Source organism: Anneissia japonica, unplaced genomic scaffold, assembly GCF_011630105.1.
Source record: "Anneissia japonica isolate Jap-2015-1 unplaced genomic scaffold, ASM1163010v1 scaffold1810_len1271414_cov176, whole genome shotgun sequence".
Taxonomy (NCBI): Eukaryota; Metazoa; Echinodermata; class Crinoidea; order Comatulida; family Comatulidae; genus Anneissia; species Anneissia japonica.
Genome location: NW_022702449.1, coordinates 436,742 through 454,838, shown reverse-complemented (window position 1 = coordinate 454,838; position 18,097 = coordinate 436,742). Strand labels below are relative to the sequence as shown.

Here is an 18,097-nt window from a genome sequence, read left to right as displayed (position 1 = left end):
CTGACACACGACTATCCAATTTGAACCCGAAAGCTTTACTGCTCTATGTGCATTCACAATAATACATATACAAGAGATGAAAGAAATAGTGCCAACAAAAAATTGACATGATGTCCTCAGAAAGAAATAACACTCAAAAATTTCAGTTTTCCCCATTTAATAAGTCTATAGAATATACTTTGACCAAGTTATCATTGCAATCAGAAACGATATACACTTATATAATATATATATATTTATAAATTCTATAATCTACATACAGTATTATGGACCATGTTATGTGTAAATAATTTATTGTCAAAGTAAGTGTGCTTTGGATGTAGATTTTATTGAATGATGATCAAAAATGTATTCTTCTCATTCTACTTTGAATAAAGTCGTGTTTGTAATTACACTATAGGAATGTTTGCATTAGTGGTATTTGATGGTACAGTACTTCTCTAATCCAAAAATTTGAGGGTTCAATCATTGGATTGTCATGATGCATAATATGACTTGAAAGAACAAGCATTCAAAAAGTTGCAGAGTGCGCTCCCATGGGTCCATTCTTCATTAGCAAACCAGTCAAAAACGTGCACATACAGACACACGAGAAGATGTCGAGCAATTGCAGATTGATAAATGTACCATGCTATTGGATTCCTTCATAATTTATATTCAAATTTGGCTGGTTTGCTAATTGAAATAGATCCCCATATTAATACAACAGTTCCTGTATATATTATGGCAGTGTAATGCACAAGATATTCTCTATTCCATTAAATGAGAATTAGTTAATTTTTAAATATTTTTGTATGTACACCCTGTATTTGGCAAGCTATTATCAATTTGATTAATGAAAGTGATTTTAATTTAACAGATTTTTTAACAGAATTAAATTTAAATTTTGTTATTAAACTTTTCAAACTTATTAATCGAGAATACAGCATTCATATTTAATCATAGGCAATAAAAAACATTTTAGTTAATCTATTCTACTTTTAGTATACAATTGAATAAATAAAGGAAGTATTATTCATCATGAACCATTAGTTTAGATCCCCATAAAAATCATCAATATTACTAAACCTTGGAATAATTAATGATCCATCATCCAAAGGCTTAGAAAGGCAGCAGTACCCCAACTTATCTCAACCTTAAGCTAACACCATTACAACAAGTTCATCTGGGCCAAGGAACACAAGGCAAGGGATCAAATAGTGTAGCTTACAGTCAGGTACTTCTACTAAATCTGATATTTTAGTCAGAGGCACGTGATATTGCATATATGCTAATGATAATCTACCTTAATAGTCGGATAATACGGAGACTTGGAGAGGGTTAGCCACCCACAAAATGTGGCCCTCTATTACCAGCCTCATCATAAATAAAAGCAAATTATTTATTTAATATCTTAACCAATAATATGTGTGTAAATTATTACACATGCATAAATAGTTAACATAAATATGATATTAATTAACCAACTATTTATGTTTTATTTTACCACATATACATATAACCAAATAATTGTTTTATTCCCTGCTGAATTGGCAATTTCAAAGGGAAATGTGGTTGTAAAAGGTATAAATTATGTATGTTAGACTTATCTATACATTTTTAATCTTAGGTAGTGTTTGTGGGGGTTACTGACATTACACAGATAGTACACTTTTGCATATGACAAGGGTATGTCGCAGGTAGTGGGTAGTTAATTAGAGAGTATCTAGAGTGAAATATATTGTTGCATGGTACAAAGATTGGAAATTATGAAAACAATGAAATACAAACTTTCTTGACTTGAAATGATGTAGCTGATTGTCAGACATGGCACAGTGTCTATTCAATTATGCCATGGTGACTATAAATAATAATTTACTTTTTGTGCGAAGAGAGAAGTCAGCCAAAAAAATATGCATTCCACTTACTTACAGGGTCTTATCAATGATTAATTACATTAGGCTAATTAATAACATTAGGGCCTGGTGAATATCTAATACATAAATAAACATAATCAACATCAGCTGATTGATTTTGTTATTTGATAAAAGTCTGACTCCTGAGAGATTAACCAGGAGCAATATGCTCAAACACACCGTAAAATTCCTTAATACTAGTAAAGCTCTGTATTAATACTTGGTTTTTCTTTCGTATTGAATGCCCCTATTAGATGTGATTGACACTAATCTAAAGGGATAATTCAAATAAATAAATAAATAAATAATTAAATACAGATTCGTTAAGCTAACAGAAAGTGGTATCGAAATCAATAACTGCAAATGAACTTTAAACTTGAATATCTGATAACAATACGAGGCTAAAAGCATAACCTAGATAGTTGAATATTAAATTTGTTAAAAATGTACTTCAGAAGACACGGAGAATAGAAAAACTTGAGGATTTGAAAATCCACAAGCATTGGTCACTATCAACACTATTTATGGAAGTTGTTGTAATACGGAATTATTAGAAGATTAATGCATTATTCAGTGTTGCATTACACTAGAAGGATTATATAATAAAACATTTTCCTTCAGGACATCATTTGAAGGCATACAAATTGCATATATAATAACTTCTACTCTAATTTACCACACTTTATGGTCATTATAAAAACACCTTTTTCGATCCCCAGTATACATACCATTCAATGTTATGTTTATTGATTATTATTGTAAGGCTTAACCATAAATATGAATATTTTTACTTTAGTAGGATACTGGTAGTAGAACTTTATGACCGCATTCCTTCAAATTGATTTATATGAATTTCTTCTTTAGTTTGAGCTGTGGTCAAGATCAAATGCAATAGTCAAAAATGGATGACTATCAAATATTGTCACTTTAATTGGCCATATAGATGTTTTGTTTTTGTTTTTTTTGTTTGCTTTTGTTTTATACCGCCACCTATAGTTTGGCTTTTAGAGGAATGGTAGCCTCTATCCAGGTGTTTGGCTTTGCAAGCATTTCTTCCCAGATTCGAATTTCTTCTCCTTTAGATTTCATGTAGTTGACTTCCTTACCACCAACTCGGCCTGAAAGAAATTTAAAAGGAAAAAAAAGTTGTGAAATATATATTTATTTATCCATTTTATACATGGTTATACAAGTAATTTGATCAACATTTTATAATGATGATTATGATTAAATCATCAGAATGTATGATTAACCAAGTCTCCTTATGATTGTTGGGGAGTGGGGAGTGAGGAACTAATCTTTTGGGACCCTCAATGCTGAGTTTTTATGAGGTTGGAAAGTTGAGAGTTGATCATTTGGGACTTATGAAAAACTACTGACACTTGAAGTTGTCAAACCAAGGACCCTGGCATTAGAGGATGAACACCATAAACAGTCTACCACTCTATTTATAAATTTAATTAATCATACCTGTTCCTAAACTTAGACTGACTACTCCAAGGAAATCATTCGCTGAGAGGGTATCATGGTCCCACACGGTCACATGTAATGCGCGTAGCTTGAGCCCTTCCAACGTCACATTGTCATACTGGACTTGCTGGTCCCAATTAGGGTTGCAGTTATTCCGGATGTGGCTTGTTTTCCTCTTGCCGGCCTTAGAACGATCTGGCTCAAGATAACTATAAAACACACATAAAACACTGGTGTTATTAAAGATGATAATAAATATTTGAGAAAAACATATGTCCCCATCAGGATATTTCCCAAATATTTATCATCTTTTTTTATAGAATTAAAGACCAGGATTTTGAAAATAGGACAGTGCACAGGAAAGTCTGTACTGCATTAGGTCATTACATTAAAATGCAAATGACCAATCAAATGAATGAATCCCTCAAGAGTTCTAGGGGCACTCCAAATCTCATCATTGCTTTACATTTGACGTAAGCCTACCATTTAGCATAAGGGTCTGATCCATTGAGTCGAACAGCTGTCAAGTTCTTAGCGCTCTTGAAGTGTACGAGGAGAGATCCCTTTGATTTTGCCTGTTTTTGGTCTGCTTCCGCTCCTTCGCCCTCAAACTTGATAGCGAGCGTGATGTCGCCTTTATAGATAATACCGCCCTCCTCAAGCATCACCTAATTCGAAACAAATTAGAAAAAGGTTAAAGAATTTAGTGTATTTTAGAGGTTTAGGATAATGAAAGAGAAAAAAGCAGAAAGTATGGTTAACAGTATTGTAAAGTGACCCTTATTTTAAATATATGGTAATTAACATTTTAATATGGTCTGTGTCTGGAAATGAATTTCATGTTTTTATCAAAATTTATGATGAATTATATCTTTTAGTATATATTAATGATGAAATTACATCCCTTAAAGCTTGGTTTTCTTAAAATCGCTACACTGTCGCTACAGTGTTTCAGTGCAATTGTTGCACTGCGTACCAGTCCTCAGGAAGTTTCCCCGATTTAATTGACCAATCAGCATCACCGAAAGTTGTCGGCGATAGCGTATAGTGATTGTATGGAAACCAAGCTTTACTTGTATCTTCTTAAAAACATTTTTCATATAAATGAAAGAAAACAAGATAAAATTAATACATAAATACAAAAAAATGTAATATAGCATTAATCCAGATGCCTAATTGAATAATTATGTAAAGTAGAGAAAAAAGCAAAGTAGAGCCTCCATCTTTGTGATTAGATATGTGATATTGATAAAGGCCATACCCTATACCCCTACTGATTTGTAAATTATGTGTGTGTGTGTGTGTGTGTCACGTTAAATGTAAAGAAAGACTTGCTTTTGGTAACAGCTGGTGCCACTTAGGGTTGTAATTATCAAACTGGATGTCATCGAGAGGCAAAAGCACCTCCCCAAGGAAGAAGTTGCGGCCAAGCTTGTCATGGTTCCAGACAGCTACGCTCAGCGTGCGGGTTCGAAGCTCTGTTTCCTTGATCTTGTACCGGAGAACCTCGTTGAACTGTGGGTTGATGGTCCCTTTCTTCGTTTTGGTCTTTCTCTTTCCGTTTCGTCCCTTGTCAGGTAGGAGGTAAATTTTCACGTAACTGTTGAAAAACCATGAACACAAATGACACTCCTATTTTTTAAAAGGTAATAGTAGTGCATCAAACAATTTCAAATATTTTTTTGATATGTTGATGAGCTAATTTGGTAGAGGGCATTCCTTATTTACAGACCATAACAGCAGGTCAATACCTGATGGATTTACTCAACACTGATAGTTAGTAATGTTTAATATCCTCTTATGATTGCATGAACAATTATTTTGATTTTGAGCCACGAAGTTCTGAATAAATTATCACTAAGATGAATCTAATTCAATCAAATAATCAATTTATAAGCCACATTACACAATTGTCTCATATATGGTATAATACAGAGATATTAGGTATCTTAAGCCTTTTACATATTCCGTTGATATATTCAAATATAAGCCCGTATATGTAAATAAAATTGCTCACAAAATAAAAAAAACATAATCTATACATGTGTATTCATTTTGTGTAATCAAAACAGAGGACTAAAAAGACTAAGTCCATCAGGAAATGATTGGCCATCCAATTGTGCTTTGTGTTAGTAATAGTGCTGCCATGCTTTGTGCTGATTGTTAAGGCAGTCTGAATCGATCCTTTTAGACTGACCCATCGTGTACTCTATCAATGTATGTCTGGCCTTATTACAGTGAGCAAACAATAAAGTGAAAATAATAAAGGTTGGTCATAGAGATTATACGTAAGTGGTGTATTTAAAGAAAAACACCTACGGGTCTGACTTGTTCTTCTTTGTATCCACGGGGGCAAGATCTTGGCACGAGACAACGTTAATGGAGAACTGAATGAGCTTGTGGTTGTATGAAAGGCCAAACTGCACATCCCCAGTGATAGGAATTTTGCCATATGCCTCTCCACCGGCACTGTATAAGCTTGTTAAACTGGTTGAACTTCCCTGTAACACAAAGAATGAATAAAATCAGCAAAAGTTTAATAATGCAACATGGAAACATATCTGTAGGTGAATTTAATTGATCATCATCCTTACAATACTTAATAAGATTTTGCACAATTTTTATTTAACTTATTGCCTAATACAACAAAAATAATATTAAGATGGATCAGGCCAAAATTTGGAAATAAACCTAACTGTAAATCTGCCACCTTGATACTTACCTTTATTTCATGTATCAATTTGTGAATAGGTAAGTTTTAGATTGCATACCTGTTTTATCAACTGTTTATTATACAGTTAGTGTTAGTTATGATACACTATCTGATACACAGAACAAATATATGTATAAAACAAAAAACCTCCTAATAGCAATGCCAAAATGCAAGGACTTATTTAACTTCCATAGTCATATTTATATATTTATACATTTTAGTGGGAGGAGAGTGAAGACCACTGTCTTCATCACCACCTTTAAGCATCAGGTTGTCTGTGGAAGGACAATGGATTTCCAGTTCCTTTTTTCAAGCCATCTAAGTGGATGTATACCAAAGTACTCAGGATGCAATCAGCAATGGATTTGCTTGAGTGCACAGCCAAGGTTCAAGACCAAACACTTGTCTGCTGTTGTACATGCCTCCACACTCTACCCACAGTATAATAAACTTATTGGATCATAAAACACATTGTATAAACAGTACAGTATAGATTTCTACTTTTTAACTATGATCACAATATAACCCAAAATGTACTATAATTGGTTCTGTAATAGTGATTAATTAGCTCTATTATTGTCAGTTACTTTAATGATACTAATTATTGCAATGGCTACAGTATTTCTGACACTACTTTTCATTAATGACTGCAATCATGTTCAGAAGCAAAGATCTATGAATCTAATATATATGTTAATTATAGCACATCATATACATCTACCGTAAAGTTCAAGATAAAGTTGATGATTTCCACAAAGGGAAAGAGCTAGTTTACCATTGAAGGTTGGCTATACATTCATCAAAGTTGAGTTACCAGTAGGCAAAGAGAAAGAGATGTTGAGAAGTTAGAAACAACAATGGAGTATTATGATACTGTTCATGATGATGATGAAGATGAAGATGATGAAGATGATGATGATGATAATGCTCATGATGAAGATGATAAAAATGATAATGATGATGACAATGATGCTGATGATGAAAATAAAGATGATGATGATGATGATGATTAAGATGACAATGATAATAATAATAATGATGATGATTTTGATAATGATAGTTTTCTTTCTTCTGGCATTTTCTCATCATGCAAAATAAAATTACTTGAAATCAAAGTGAATATATGTTTTTTTATATATATAAAAATAGATAAGAAGACTGGAATAAAAGGAGACAGGCACAAGTTCAGAAACAATAGTTAGTTGCAATGCCACTAGTATAATTATATAAATATATATGGTTGACCCTTCACCACAAATTAAGTTCACCGTGTTTGCACCTCACGTCGCATTAAGATAACAGATATGAGTTGTATTTTCATATTACAGATTTTAGTACATTATCTATGTGTGACCCAATATGCAGGTTTATTAAAGATTACTCTTTGTCATTAAATTTGTAGTCGGGGTTACAACCATAAATAACCTTACACCATAATTACATTATAAATGCAATACCGAATGCTACAGAATTTGGTGGGGGGGGGGTGGAATATTTGGATGAGGAGATGCTTTCACTGCATAAGTAGCCTGTGTTACATTGTTTCATTTATGTATAACTCAAAATGTCTGAATTTATTATTAATTAAAGATTGAAAGCTACTGAGATAAGAATTAGAAAAAGGCAATTTGTAAAACTAAGATTAAGGATAATAATTTGAATGCATTTTAACAATAATGTACTGCGGTAATAACCAATATATGAAGTAAAAATAGTTGGAATTATTTATACAAGAGTTTATACCAACAAGATACTAAAAACCATACAACTTCTAATAATACCTCTAGACCCCTTAAAAAGATGCTAAACAGTGGTTAACAGTGAAATTTTAAGAGAGCCTATTTCAAATTTGCATGTAAATTCTCATATCTACAAGATTCTGTGAAAGGAGAGAGTTGTGAGCAAAGCAAAGTCAAGAAACCACCATTAATCCAATGATTCTAGAGTATAAGTGCAATGAAGCTGCCAAGTACCCTGTTACGTGGCTACCGATTGTTAATTTCAGCAAGGCCTAGCCTTTGGACCTCAAGATCAACATCAAATCCAGTACTACCTTCTCCAGGTCCTTAGAATATCGCTTAGGCACTTCACTGGACGACGTCTGTTTTTTGAAAAGCTTTTCCTCGGTGCCAAGCTCTGGTTGTTCAGCGGCAAGTTGAGGTGGGATTTCCGCTGTGATTTCAGCAGGAATTTCGCTTTGTACAGTTTCATTCTCAGAAACTACGACTACATCAATGTCAGTACTGGTGGTGGTGGTTAAGATAACAGTTTCGTCTTCTATATTTTCTAAAACCTGCTCTTCATCTTGCTATTGTAGTTTAAACCATGATATTGAACAACACAGTCAGGTAAATATTTAAAAACAAAACAAACATAAATAAAACATAAGAAAACAAACAGCTATTGTAAATTAAATCATAGTAAACAAAAAACAAAAACAAAAAAAAAACATAAATAAAAACAACACAAACAAATAGAGTAAAAATATAGCAGAGAGGCCTTTGAACTGACTAATAAACCAGGAATAAACTATAATGATCCACACTATACATTGTGTGACAATTATCTGTGATCCATATATAGGCACATCACACCCATATATGGACTAAACCACAGGTTTGTGCCAGTGTGGACACAACAGACTAAGAGATGTATTTGCAGGCCAAACCTGTCCAAAATATTTTGCCATGTTTCTCTAAACTCCTATTTTCTAATATAAAAAAAAAATTATTTAAATTCTGCTCTGAATTAAATAAAAAAAGAAGAGATTAATTTTAAAAAGAACAAGAGCATTTTTAACTGAGAGATAATTACAGTTCAACTGAAATACATACCCCAAACTTTTCAGATGCAACAAGACCGCCCAAAACAACTGGAGCAGTACTGGGTTCAGTCTCACCTGATTCTTGAACCTGACCAAAAACAGAATGGAAATATTAATCAAAATCACATTAAACTTCAAAGGAATTTATTAATTAGCAAATATATAAAATATATAAATTAATGAAGAAATTCTAAATATAAAAATTGCTTAAGATTTTTTTTACGCCCTCATATATTAACAGCTTTGAAATTGCTGTTTTTTCTTTATGAATCACATTTGTGATTTTCCTCATTTTGTATATATTTTATTTAATTATTTTGTATTTCATTGTTATTATTGTGCTTGATTGTCTTTCTATGTGACTAACACACATTTAAGCATTTGATGGAAATGATAGGAACCCACAGTGAGGTGACCCACAAGGTGAGTCGAATGGCCGAGCGGTTAGCAGGGACGCCGCAAGCTATAGCCATAATATCGGCGCTGGTTCGAACTGCACGCTCGCCTATGGTTCTGGTGGTAGAACAAGTCTTCTCGGATAAGGACTATAAACCGTAGGCCCAGTGTATACAATGGCTCGTGTGCACTATAAAGAACCCAGTACATCCTTCGAGACGAGTAGGGGGTTAGAACCCAGTACAACACCCCCTGAGGTTTTGGGTGAAAATTTGTAATTTCCGTTAAGGGATATGGAGAGGGGTAAGATTGTTTCTTGGTTTAGTAGGTATTATCCCCCACTGATTATATTATCAATACATATATCCCTGTCTCTTATACACATCTAGATGTGGATAAGAGACAGCTATAAAGAACCCAGTACATCCTTTGAGACGAGTAGGGGGTTACCCCGGTGTACTGGAACAGCCCCTGTGGTGGACGACGAGAGTTGCTGGTACCGGGACCCTTAGGGGAGAAGGAAGTCATTGGTCGAGTTCCTAGTTCACAATTCAAGCGCCCTGAGCATCTTACATTAGATGGATATGTGCGCTATATAAAACTACACTATTACTATTATTATAATTATTAAGGTATAAAAATAATACTACATACAATTTTAAATGAAAATAATCATAGAGTAATAAAGAAACACAGAGTAGAATTAAGACATTAAATACATTATTGTATGGACAATGCTATCAAATTGCAACAAATAACTGTTATCTGCCATCCCACTCACACCCCATCAAATGTGGGTGTGATTTGACACTATCATGCTTAAAGTGGGCTAATAACACATGATAATATAGATAGCGTTTATAGATATAGGATATAATACAGACATAATTTTTAATATTTTGCAGAACAGATGAAATACAGTAAATGATAATAGTTATATAAATAAATGAATGTATTATGATTACATAATTACCCACCTCTTGCACAGAAACATCTGGAATTACTATTGCTTCCTGCTCACCAGAAACTAAAAGGAAAGAAATGTGACCAAAAGCCAATGACATTATTATGGATCATGTGTTTTTCACAATTACTAGCAATAATATAAGCTATTATAAAAACAAATGTCCAAGAAATACAAAGGCCTACAGGATTTACACATGCATACACAAAACCAACCTCACCTCACTGTGTATGTCATCAGACACACATCCCACATTCACTGCCTCCACAAACATCCATACACAAAGATATTGGAATGAATGGAAATTAATATTCAATCAATTCCACCAAATGTATTAATAATTTGCATGCAGCCACAGGAAATATTTACTTTACAAGTGACTATTTTACACAACATGCTCAAATCAAAACGATGATTGAAGAAAGAAATAATGCGTAAAAACATATTAAGAAATGATTAAATTGCATTTACACAAATACTGTAAATACTGATATAAATTAAAAATATATCTTGGATCTGTAAGAATTGAAAGGAATGAAATCTACAACTACCATGAAGAAAAGAACATGCATGGTAATGGGTGCAAAAAAGTACCTCTTTCTGTCTCCTCCACAACTTCCTCGTCCAAGGTTTCGGAATTAGGAAATGATGGCAAAGGAATGACGGGAACCACGTCACGCAACGCAGAAAACCCAAAGGAAAAGGGTGCATTCCCTGTGGAAGGAGATTCCTCGGTTCCATTGGCTTCGGAAATATCTTTTCCCTCATTCGAAAGAGGTCTGCGAAACCCAGAGAAAACACCAAGGGAAAAGGAAGCATTTCCTGTGGAAGGTGACTCCTGGTTTTCATTGGCCTCTTGGGTATTATTATTATTATTATCATTAGCCTCAGGCTTACGAAACCCAGAAAACATACCTAAGGAGAAGGGAATACTCCCTGCGGTTGGTGATGGTTCCTGGGTTGTTCCATTAGCCTCAGTATTAGTATTATTTGCTTCACTTGAACTAGGCCTACGAAACCCAGAGAACACACCCAAGGAAAATGGAATACTCCCTGTGGAAGGAAATGGCTCTTTTCTTTCATTGGCCTCAGTATTTTGAGTATCATTTGCCTCATTTGAACTAGGCCTACGAAAACCAGAGAATACACCTAAGGAGAAGGGAATGCTCCCTGGGGTTGGTGATGGCTGGCTTTCATCAACCTCAGAGACCAGAATATCGTTTCCCTCAATTGTCCCAGGGTCATCCGAGTTAAGCATATCTACATTTTCTGAGGGCTCATCGTAAGTTTCTACACCGAAAGAATCTAAAGTGTCTAATGTTTCAGAGTTGTTATTTTGTAAGTAAACCTGATCACCATTTTCAGTATCTAATGCTTCCTCCACCTCTGGAGACTCATTCATTGGAACTTCACTGGGATCAATATCGGTCTCATAAATTTCAATTTCATCTTCTTTTAAAATATGATGATGGCTTTGCCACTCATCATCCTCCACTACCATGTCGGTGGAATTTGATTCTACAACTTCTTCTGGTTCAGGAATAATTTGGGGTTCATTTTCTGTGGGAGACAGCATTGGTTTTAGTGAGTCAGAGAATCTGCGAAACAACGAAAATATCTGTGTAGAAGGCTCACTTTTGTTATCGATCGACTCAACATCCTCTGCAAATGTAACAGATTTTGAGCGAGTGATCATTTCGGGAGGACCCACTTCTGAATCACTGACATCAGGTTCTGGAGTGTCATGGATGTATTCTGGTTCATAACCATTATCTTCTAGATATGGTTCTTCATCCCCTTTATAATAATCCTCTACATTATTTTGCTCACTCAAATCTACTTCTTCTTTTAATTCATAATTAATTTCTGAGGAACTATCTGGTTCATTTTCAAGACCGTTTGATTCCAGTTGAAGTTCCAAATCATGTGATGAAGGACCATCAGGCGGAGATGACTCAGGAGGAGTTGACTCTTCTCTTGGACGTAAGAAGCTTGGCAAGAAACTTAATGTTTTAGCTATAGATTTAAAGGGTGATATTAATGGTGTAGAAAAATCAGACTTAAATTCAGAGTCGTCATTGTCAATAATAATTGGTTCCTTCAGTTCTGGAGAATGAGATGAAGGAACAGGAGGTGGCATTGGAGGAGGCAGTGGAGGAAGATCATCCTCCAACATAGGATCATCTGATGGATCTTCATAATGATCATCTGGTGTCAAATTATCATCTTCAGGTGCTATATCACCAGAATCTTCCAAGGTGGAACTTTCTTCTGCAGGAACATCAAGATTTTCATGTGAGTGCTCTTTCAGCCAATCAGAAGAATCCTCAGCCATCTATATTATCAATATTTATTGATTAGCAAGTATATTGAAGACAGCTGGATACTTTGGCACAGACAGAGGAATCACAGATGGAACATCAAAGTAAGGGATGTGGATACATTCAGAAACAGGATACACACTAAACTAAACTTCACATTACTAGAACATATAAACCAATCAACAGATGCCAACAATGTATAATTCAAATACAACTGAACCAACCAATACAGAACAACCGATTTTGACAATATTGATATCAACCATTTTTATAAAAAAAAACCATATACAATATACTCAACTAATCACATCAATTTGTGACTATTCACATCATGATTAAAAATACATAATAAATTAAGGTAATATATCGTTAACTGAACAGACTTAAATGTGAGCAGAATTGTTATAAGTTAAAAGAAGCGTGTTCCACATCATCACAGGTAGGCCTAGAGTAGTGTCAGTAGCTTAGATGGGCCTACCACCACATACTTTACTTTTAGCTTAACCTAATGCCTAGGCCCTATTACAATATTCTAAATTAAATATCATTCTTTCATAAGACAACAAACTTGCCGAAGCAAAGTAGGTAGCATCATGTTCTTCAGTTAGGACTGCCAGATGTGCTTGGAACCAAGTCACAGGCAAGAGATTAGAATTTAAAAGCATGTACTATGAATTGATATACTTAATAACACCCCCTGAGGTTTTGGGTGAAAATTTGTAATTTCCGTTAAGGGATATGGAGAGGGGTAAGATTGTTTCTTGGTTTAGTAGGTATTATCCCCCACTGATTATATTATCAATACATTTTTCCGGCTTGTTAATTGTATACACACTACTCTACTATTATGAAAAAGAAATGCCTGAATAACATCCTTGCCAACGTTGCACATATATTTTATACTGTAGTCTTATTTTTTGGAATTAAAAGTATTTGATGTATTATTTACTGATATGAGTCCTCATTCAAAATAAGCCATCTCTTTGGTGGTTTTGGCAATCCAGATTTAGATCTATAGACTTCATTTTAAAGTTAGCTTTTTATAATTATAAGATACTGTGCACAGAGTGATTATTGTCTTTTGTATTGTAAATTGCTTCATCATGTCTTTTCAAAAAAATAAATTCAAAACAGTTTATATGGAAGTATGTCAAACACAGAAAACAGTTAAATATCTAAATACAGTAGTCACAAATGAGCTGATTAATATCTTTTATTAATATCCATGCATATGAAATAAGTATATACAAATAAATATTTGTTACAAATAGGTTATACAGTGGGTAATAAAATACCATATTATTCCATGTAAATTACCCAAGAAATCATAAAAATCATTTCTGAAATTAACATGCTCATTTTAAGTAACATAAAAATGATTAACTTGAACATAGAAATGAATGCATTTAGAAAATGTTTACCTATAACTTTACTGCAAAAAATGATATAAACACTCCCAGTCACTGCATGTGTTTTATCACTTTTATTATCATTATCCAGTATAAAAATCATGCTACACATTTTTAAAATTCAATAATTTCTATACTCAAGTTAATAATCTGTATGTTACTGCAAAATGAGCAAGTTAATTTCAAAATAATTTTTTTTATGATTGATTGTCATTTTCAGGGGACAATACATCTTTAACCAATTCCATGTATATCTACCAACTTTAGATGTAACAGACTAGGAGTTACCACTTCAGTATTGAGCTCTAATAATATTCTGTCCACACTATATTTGTGTTAAAAATGTGTGATAGATTTGTCTATTTTTTTACATCACATTATGTGTGTTAAATCATATCACATCCATATATGAGCACAATTATGTCATAACATCCATATATGGGCAAGTCTCATGTATTTATTAGCTTTTTTCCATGTAATTGTTAGGGTACTTACTTGTCCAGTAATTATAAAACCAGATTCATTTTACTGTATGTCACATTTAATAATAAAAAACTAAAAATAGGTAATTTGAATAAAAAATTGTAAAACTATAATTAGAATTCATTACAGTATGTGTGTTAAATCATATCACATCCATATATGAGCATAATTATGTCATAACATCCATATATGGGCAAGTCTCATGTATTTATTAGCTTTTATCCATGTAATTGTTAGGGTACTTGTCCAGTAATTATAAAACCAGATTCATTTTACTGATGTCACATTTAATAATTAAAAACTAAAAATAGGTAATTTAAAAAAAAAAATTGTAAAACTATAATTAGAAATATTTTATAAACTGGTCCACAAAATGGAATTTTTATCATTTATTATGATTGGAAGTATATATGTTTTACTTTAATTTATTTAACAGCGAGTGTTTTGCTATGTTTTTAAATATATGGAAGTGAATCTGCATTATCTCATTATGATGAGCTATACCAAGGAGTAGTAGTGGTAGTCATAATAAATATTATTTCATTACTTAATACCTTAAATGCACCATAATAATTTGATTGTTCATTGATAATAATAAAAAAAATTAATTATCCTAAGACTAGTCTCATAGAAATCACTATATAATTTCTTCTGTTTGAGATCAATACAAGTACTTATGTTACGAGAAGGCAGATTAACAAATTACATTAACAGAGTTTACATGCCTGATAAAAAAAAATTATTCTCATTTTAATGTCATGGGCGGATCCAGAATTTTCTAATATTGGTGGGGGGGGGGGGGCACAACACTGTCAGAATAGATAAATGAGTATCGCTATTATTTCAATATAAAACATTGATATGCATTGAAATTTTAAATTTAGTGGCAAAACAGGGCCCCTGTTCCCCCTACTGGATCTCGCCTGGTTATCAACAGTTCTCAGTTATTAAACAGAATCCTGTTTTACAGGAATTGAACTTGGGACACACTCTTCATTATGAAGCTCAGTGAGTTGAGATTATAGGGCTGAGACAAAAAAAAAAGTATTCTCAGTTATTGAATTTTGGATATTAGCGAAGGCAAGCATATTTTGATTGTATACATTTTTTTTATTTTGACTGAGATGCCTGTTCTGCAGAATGGTACTGTTTTCCTACAGGCTCCTGTATGTATTATAACTTCATTACAAGGCTTAAGAAGTAGAGTTGTTTTTTTTTTTTGTTTTTTTTAAATCAGTTTAGAGGGGAAAAAATCCTGTTTTACAGGATTTAAACTTAGGACCCTCAATTTAGAATGCAAGTATCTTAACCACCAACTACAGCTTCGCTCTCAACCTCTAATAAATAATTATTGATTATCTATGATATCATTAACTAGTTTAGATTATGTATATTCTTTTTACACAATTAATCTTATAAAAAATCTGATCAAGTTTATATCAATAATTAATCTAATTAATCTAAAGGCTCATTGATAATAGTACTAGTTATCAAGATATTTCAGCATCATTAGATTTAGGATAACTGATTAAAATCATGCAGGGAAATATATTCATAGTACTTTTAGGGCACTAATGCAACGGATATGCCAAATAGTGAACTTAACCACTCTTCAAAGTGACAATCCCATCACAAGACAAGCATACAGTTATAGTAAATACATATAAAAATAAATTATTTTAAAACTTCTTCTTAAATACAGCACCTAAACATAAAGGTACAATGTTATAGTTACTTTTAATCTATACCTACAGGTATGTAGATACAAAATGTACCATTTTCGTGAAAGCATTTATAACAGAATACTTACACAGGATTCATTCATACATGTATATCCGTTATTCTATAACCCTATCCTAATTCAAATTCTGTTATTCTATTTATAACTCTCTTCACGTTCAAATTCTGTTATTCTCTAACCCTCTTCTTATGCAAATTCTGATATTCTCTATACCTCTCCTATTCAAATTATGTTATTTTCTAGCCGTCTAGAAGACCCATCTTCTTCCATAGTTGTAATAATTATATTGCACCGTGAGACCAGAGGCCAAAACATTCCGAGTATAAGTGTACTTTTATAACAGCTTCCACAAAAAAAAAAAAAGAAATTGGTCATCTACATAAGATTCAAAGCTAATTTTAATTCATTGATGCAATAATTTATATATATTTTATAGTTATAAATTATCATTCAGGACAGATAGTTATCTTCAACATCACTCTCTTCCGTTTGTTCAAGAATAACAGAGAGTTCACTTTCGGAAGTCGCCGCTCTCAACGTATAGTGTAATATAAGCGGTTGCTGCAACTTGTACTCGTCTTCTATATCTGAATCAGATGATGATGACTCTTTGTGCTCTTTCGAATTAACTTCTTTAAATCGGTTCGATTTCATTTCTAGTAGTAAGGACTCCGGGCTAGCAGTCAAGTGTCCAGAATCAACCATGCGTGTAACTTGACCTTTTGACCTTGATTTTCTATGCCTTCGATTATCTTTCATATCCGGAATATCTTCATCTGATGAGCTTTCACCGTAGTAATCTGGTGAATTACATTTCATTTCATTTTCTTCAAATTCGCGGACGTCTTCTGCGCGCGAATCTTCACTGTCATCAGAGTTAGTGAAGCATATACTCGACGGTCTGCTAAGCGAAGGATTTGAATATTGTTCAATGAGATTCGTGACTAATGCTTGATTTGCTTTCAATTTCGCATCGAACATGGCCTCCTTGTATGTTGGTGATGCGCACCTAATATCGGGATCTAACTTCAAGTCAAGGAGATCTTCCTCTTCATCGGAGGAGATATCATTAAGATTTAAATCATCATTATCAATCGCAGAATCGCATTCAGCTTCAGGGCGCTCTTTTCTTAATGATAACCTTGATTTCAAATTTGCGACTTTCTGTTGAAGCGCTTTTCTTTTCTGGGTCAGTTTATTTAAACTACTACCAGCTGCCTTTGAATTTTCAGGATTTTTACCTCTCAAGTCTTTTTGACCAACACCGAATCTTGGTTGATCCGCACGGTAGACCCCACTAAGGTCGAGGGTCAATTTACCCTTTAAATGTTCTCGGCAGCTTCGCTTAGTTGAAGACTTGCTACTAGATGCAGTTTCAGACAGAAATACGTCTTCAATTTCAATGGATGCCTCACTATCGCTGTACGGCGACTCATCATAAGGGTTGATACCACTCGGTGTGAGGGCTGAAATGGGAATGAATTTTTCACTTCTATTATCGACGGTATAATTTCTATTCATCATATCATTTCTTCTGGATTGTACATCAGTAAAGTCACTTTTAATATGTTTGAACTTGTTGCCAGTCACATGATTAAATGCACTGCCCTTTGATGGACTCAACCTGTTCTCTCCTGAGGGCGCTATTTCACAGCCAACAAATTGAGTTCTGACTGTATTAGTGTCTTTGAATATTCCAGAATTTAAATCATTGTTGACATTTGACATTTTTCCAACATTTATATCACTAGTTGGTTCTTTAGCATAAGTACTGTACAAAATGCAAGATCTGTCTATCATATCGGAGCTAACTATATCATTCCCTGGCATTTGCTTAGGAATTAATTTCAACCTATCCACCTTTGACCTTCCCGCTCTACT

General features: G+C 33.5%; 1 protein-coding gene across 12 annotated transcripts in view; it reads right to left on the bottom strand.

Moving 5' to 3' along the window:
* Positions 1-140: 140 nt before the first annotated feature.
* LOC117103924 (synaptotagmin-like protein 4) overlaps positions 141-18,097 on the bottom strand; it is a 49,684-nt gene continuing 31,727 nt past the window's right edge. For 7 of the 12 annotated variants that reach the window (XM_033244567.1, XM_033244570.1, XM_033244568.1 and 4 more), the window contains 8 exons: positions 10,276-10,325; positions 8,913-8,990; positions 8,132-8,386; positions 5,685-5,866; positions 4,701-4,965; positions 3,849-4,033; positions 3,366-3,574; positions 141-3,013 (listed from right to left, as the gene is read on the bottom strand). In XM_033244567.1, coding sequence (XP_033100458.1) covers positions 2,886-3,013; positions 3,366-3,574; positions 3,849-4,033; positions 4,701-4,965; positions 5,685-5,866; positions 8,132-8,386; positions 8,913-8,990; positions 10,276-10,325 — 1,352 coding nt within the window. In that variant the 3' untranslated portion in view covers positions 141-2,885. Of the gene's footprint in view, positions 3,014-3,365; positions 3,575-3,848; positions 4,034-4,700; positions 4,966-5,684; positions 5,867-8,131; positions 8,387-8,912; positions 8,991-10,275; positions 10,326-10,856; positions 12,598-14,697; positions 17,683-18,097 lie in introns of those variants that run through there. The other 5 variants (XM_033244574.1, XM_033244575.1, XM_033244563.1 and 2 more) reach the window with 4 other exon arrangements.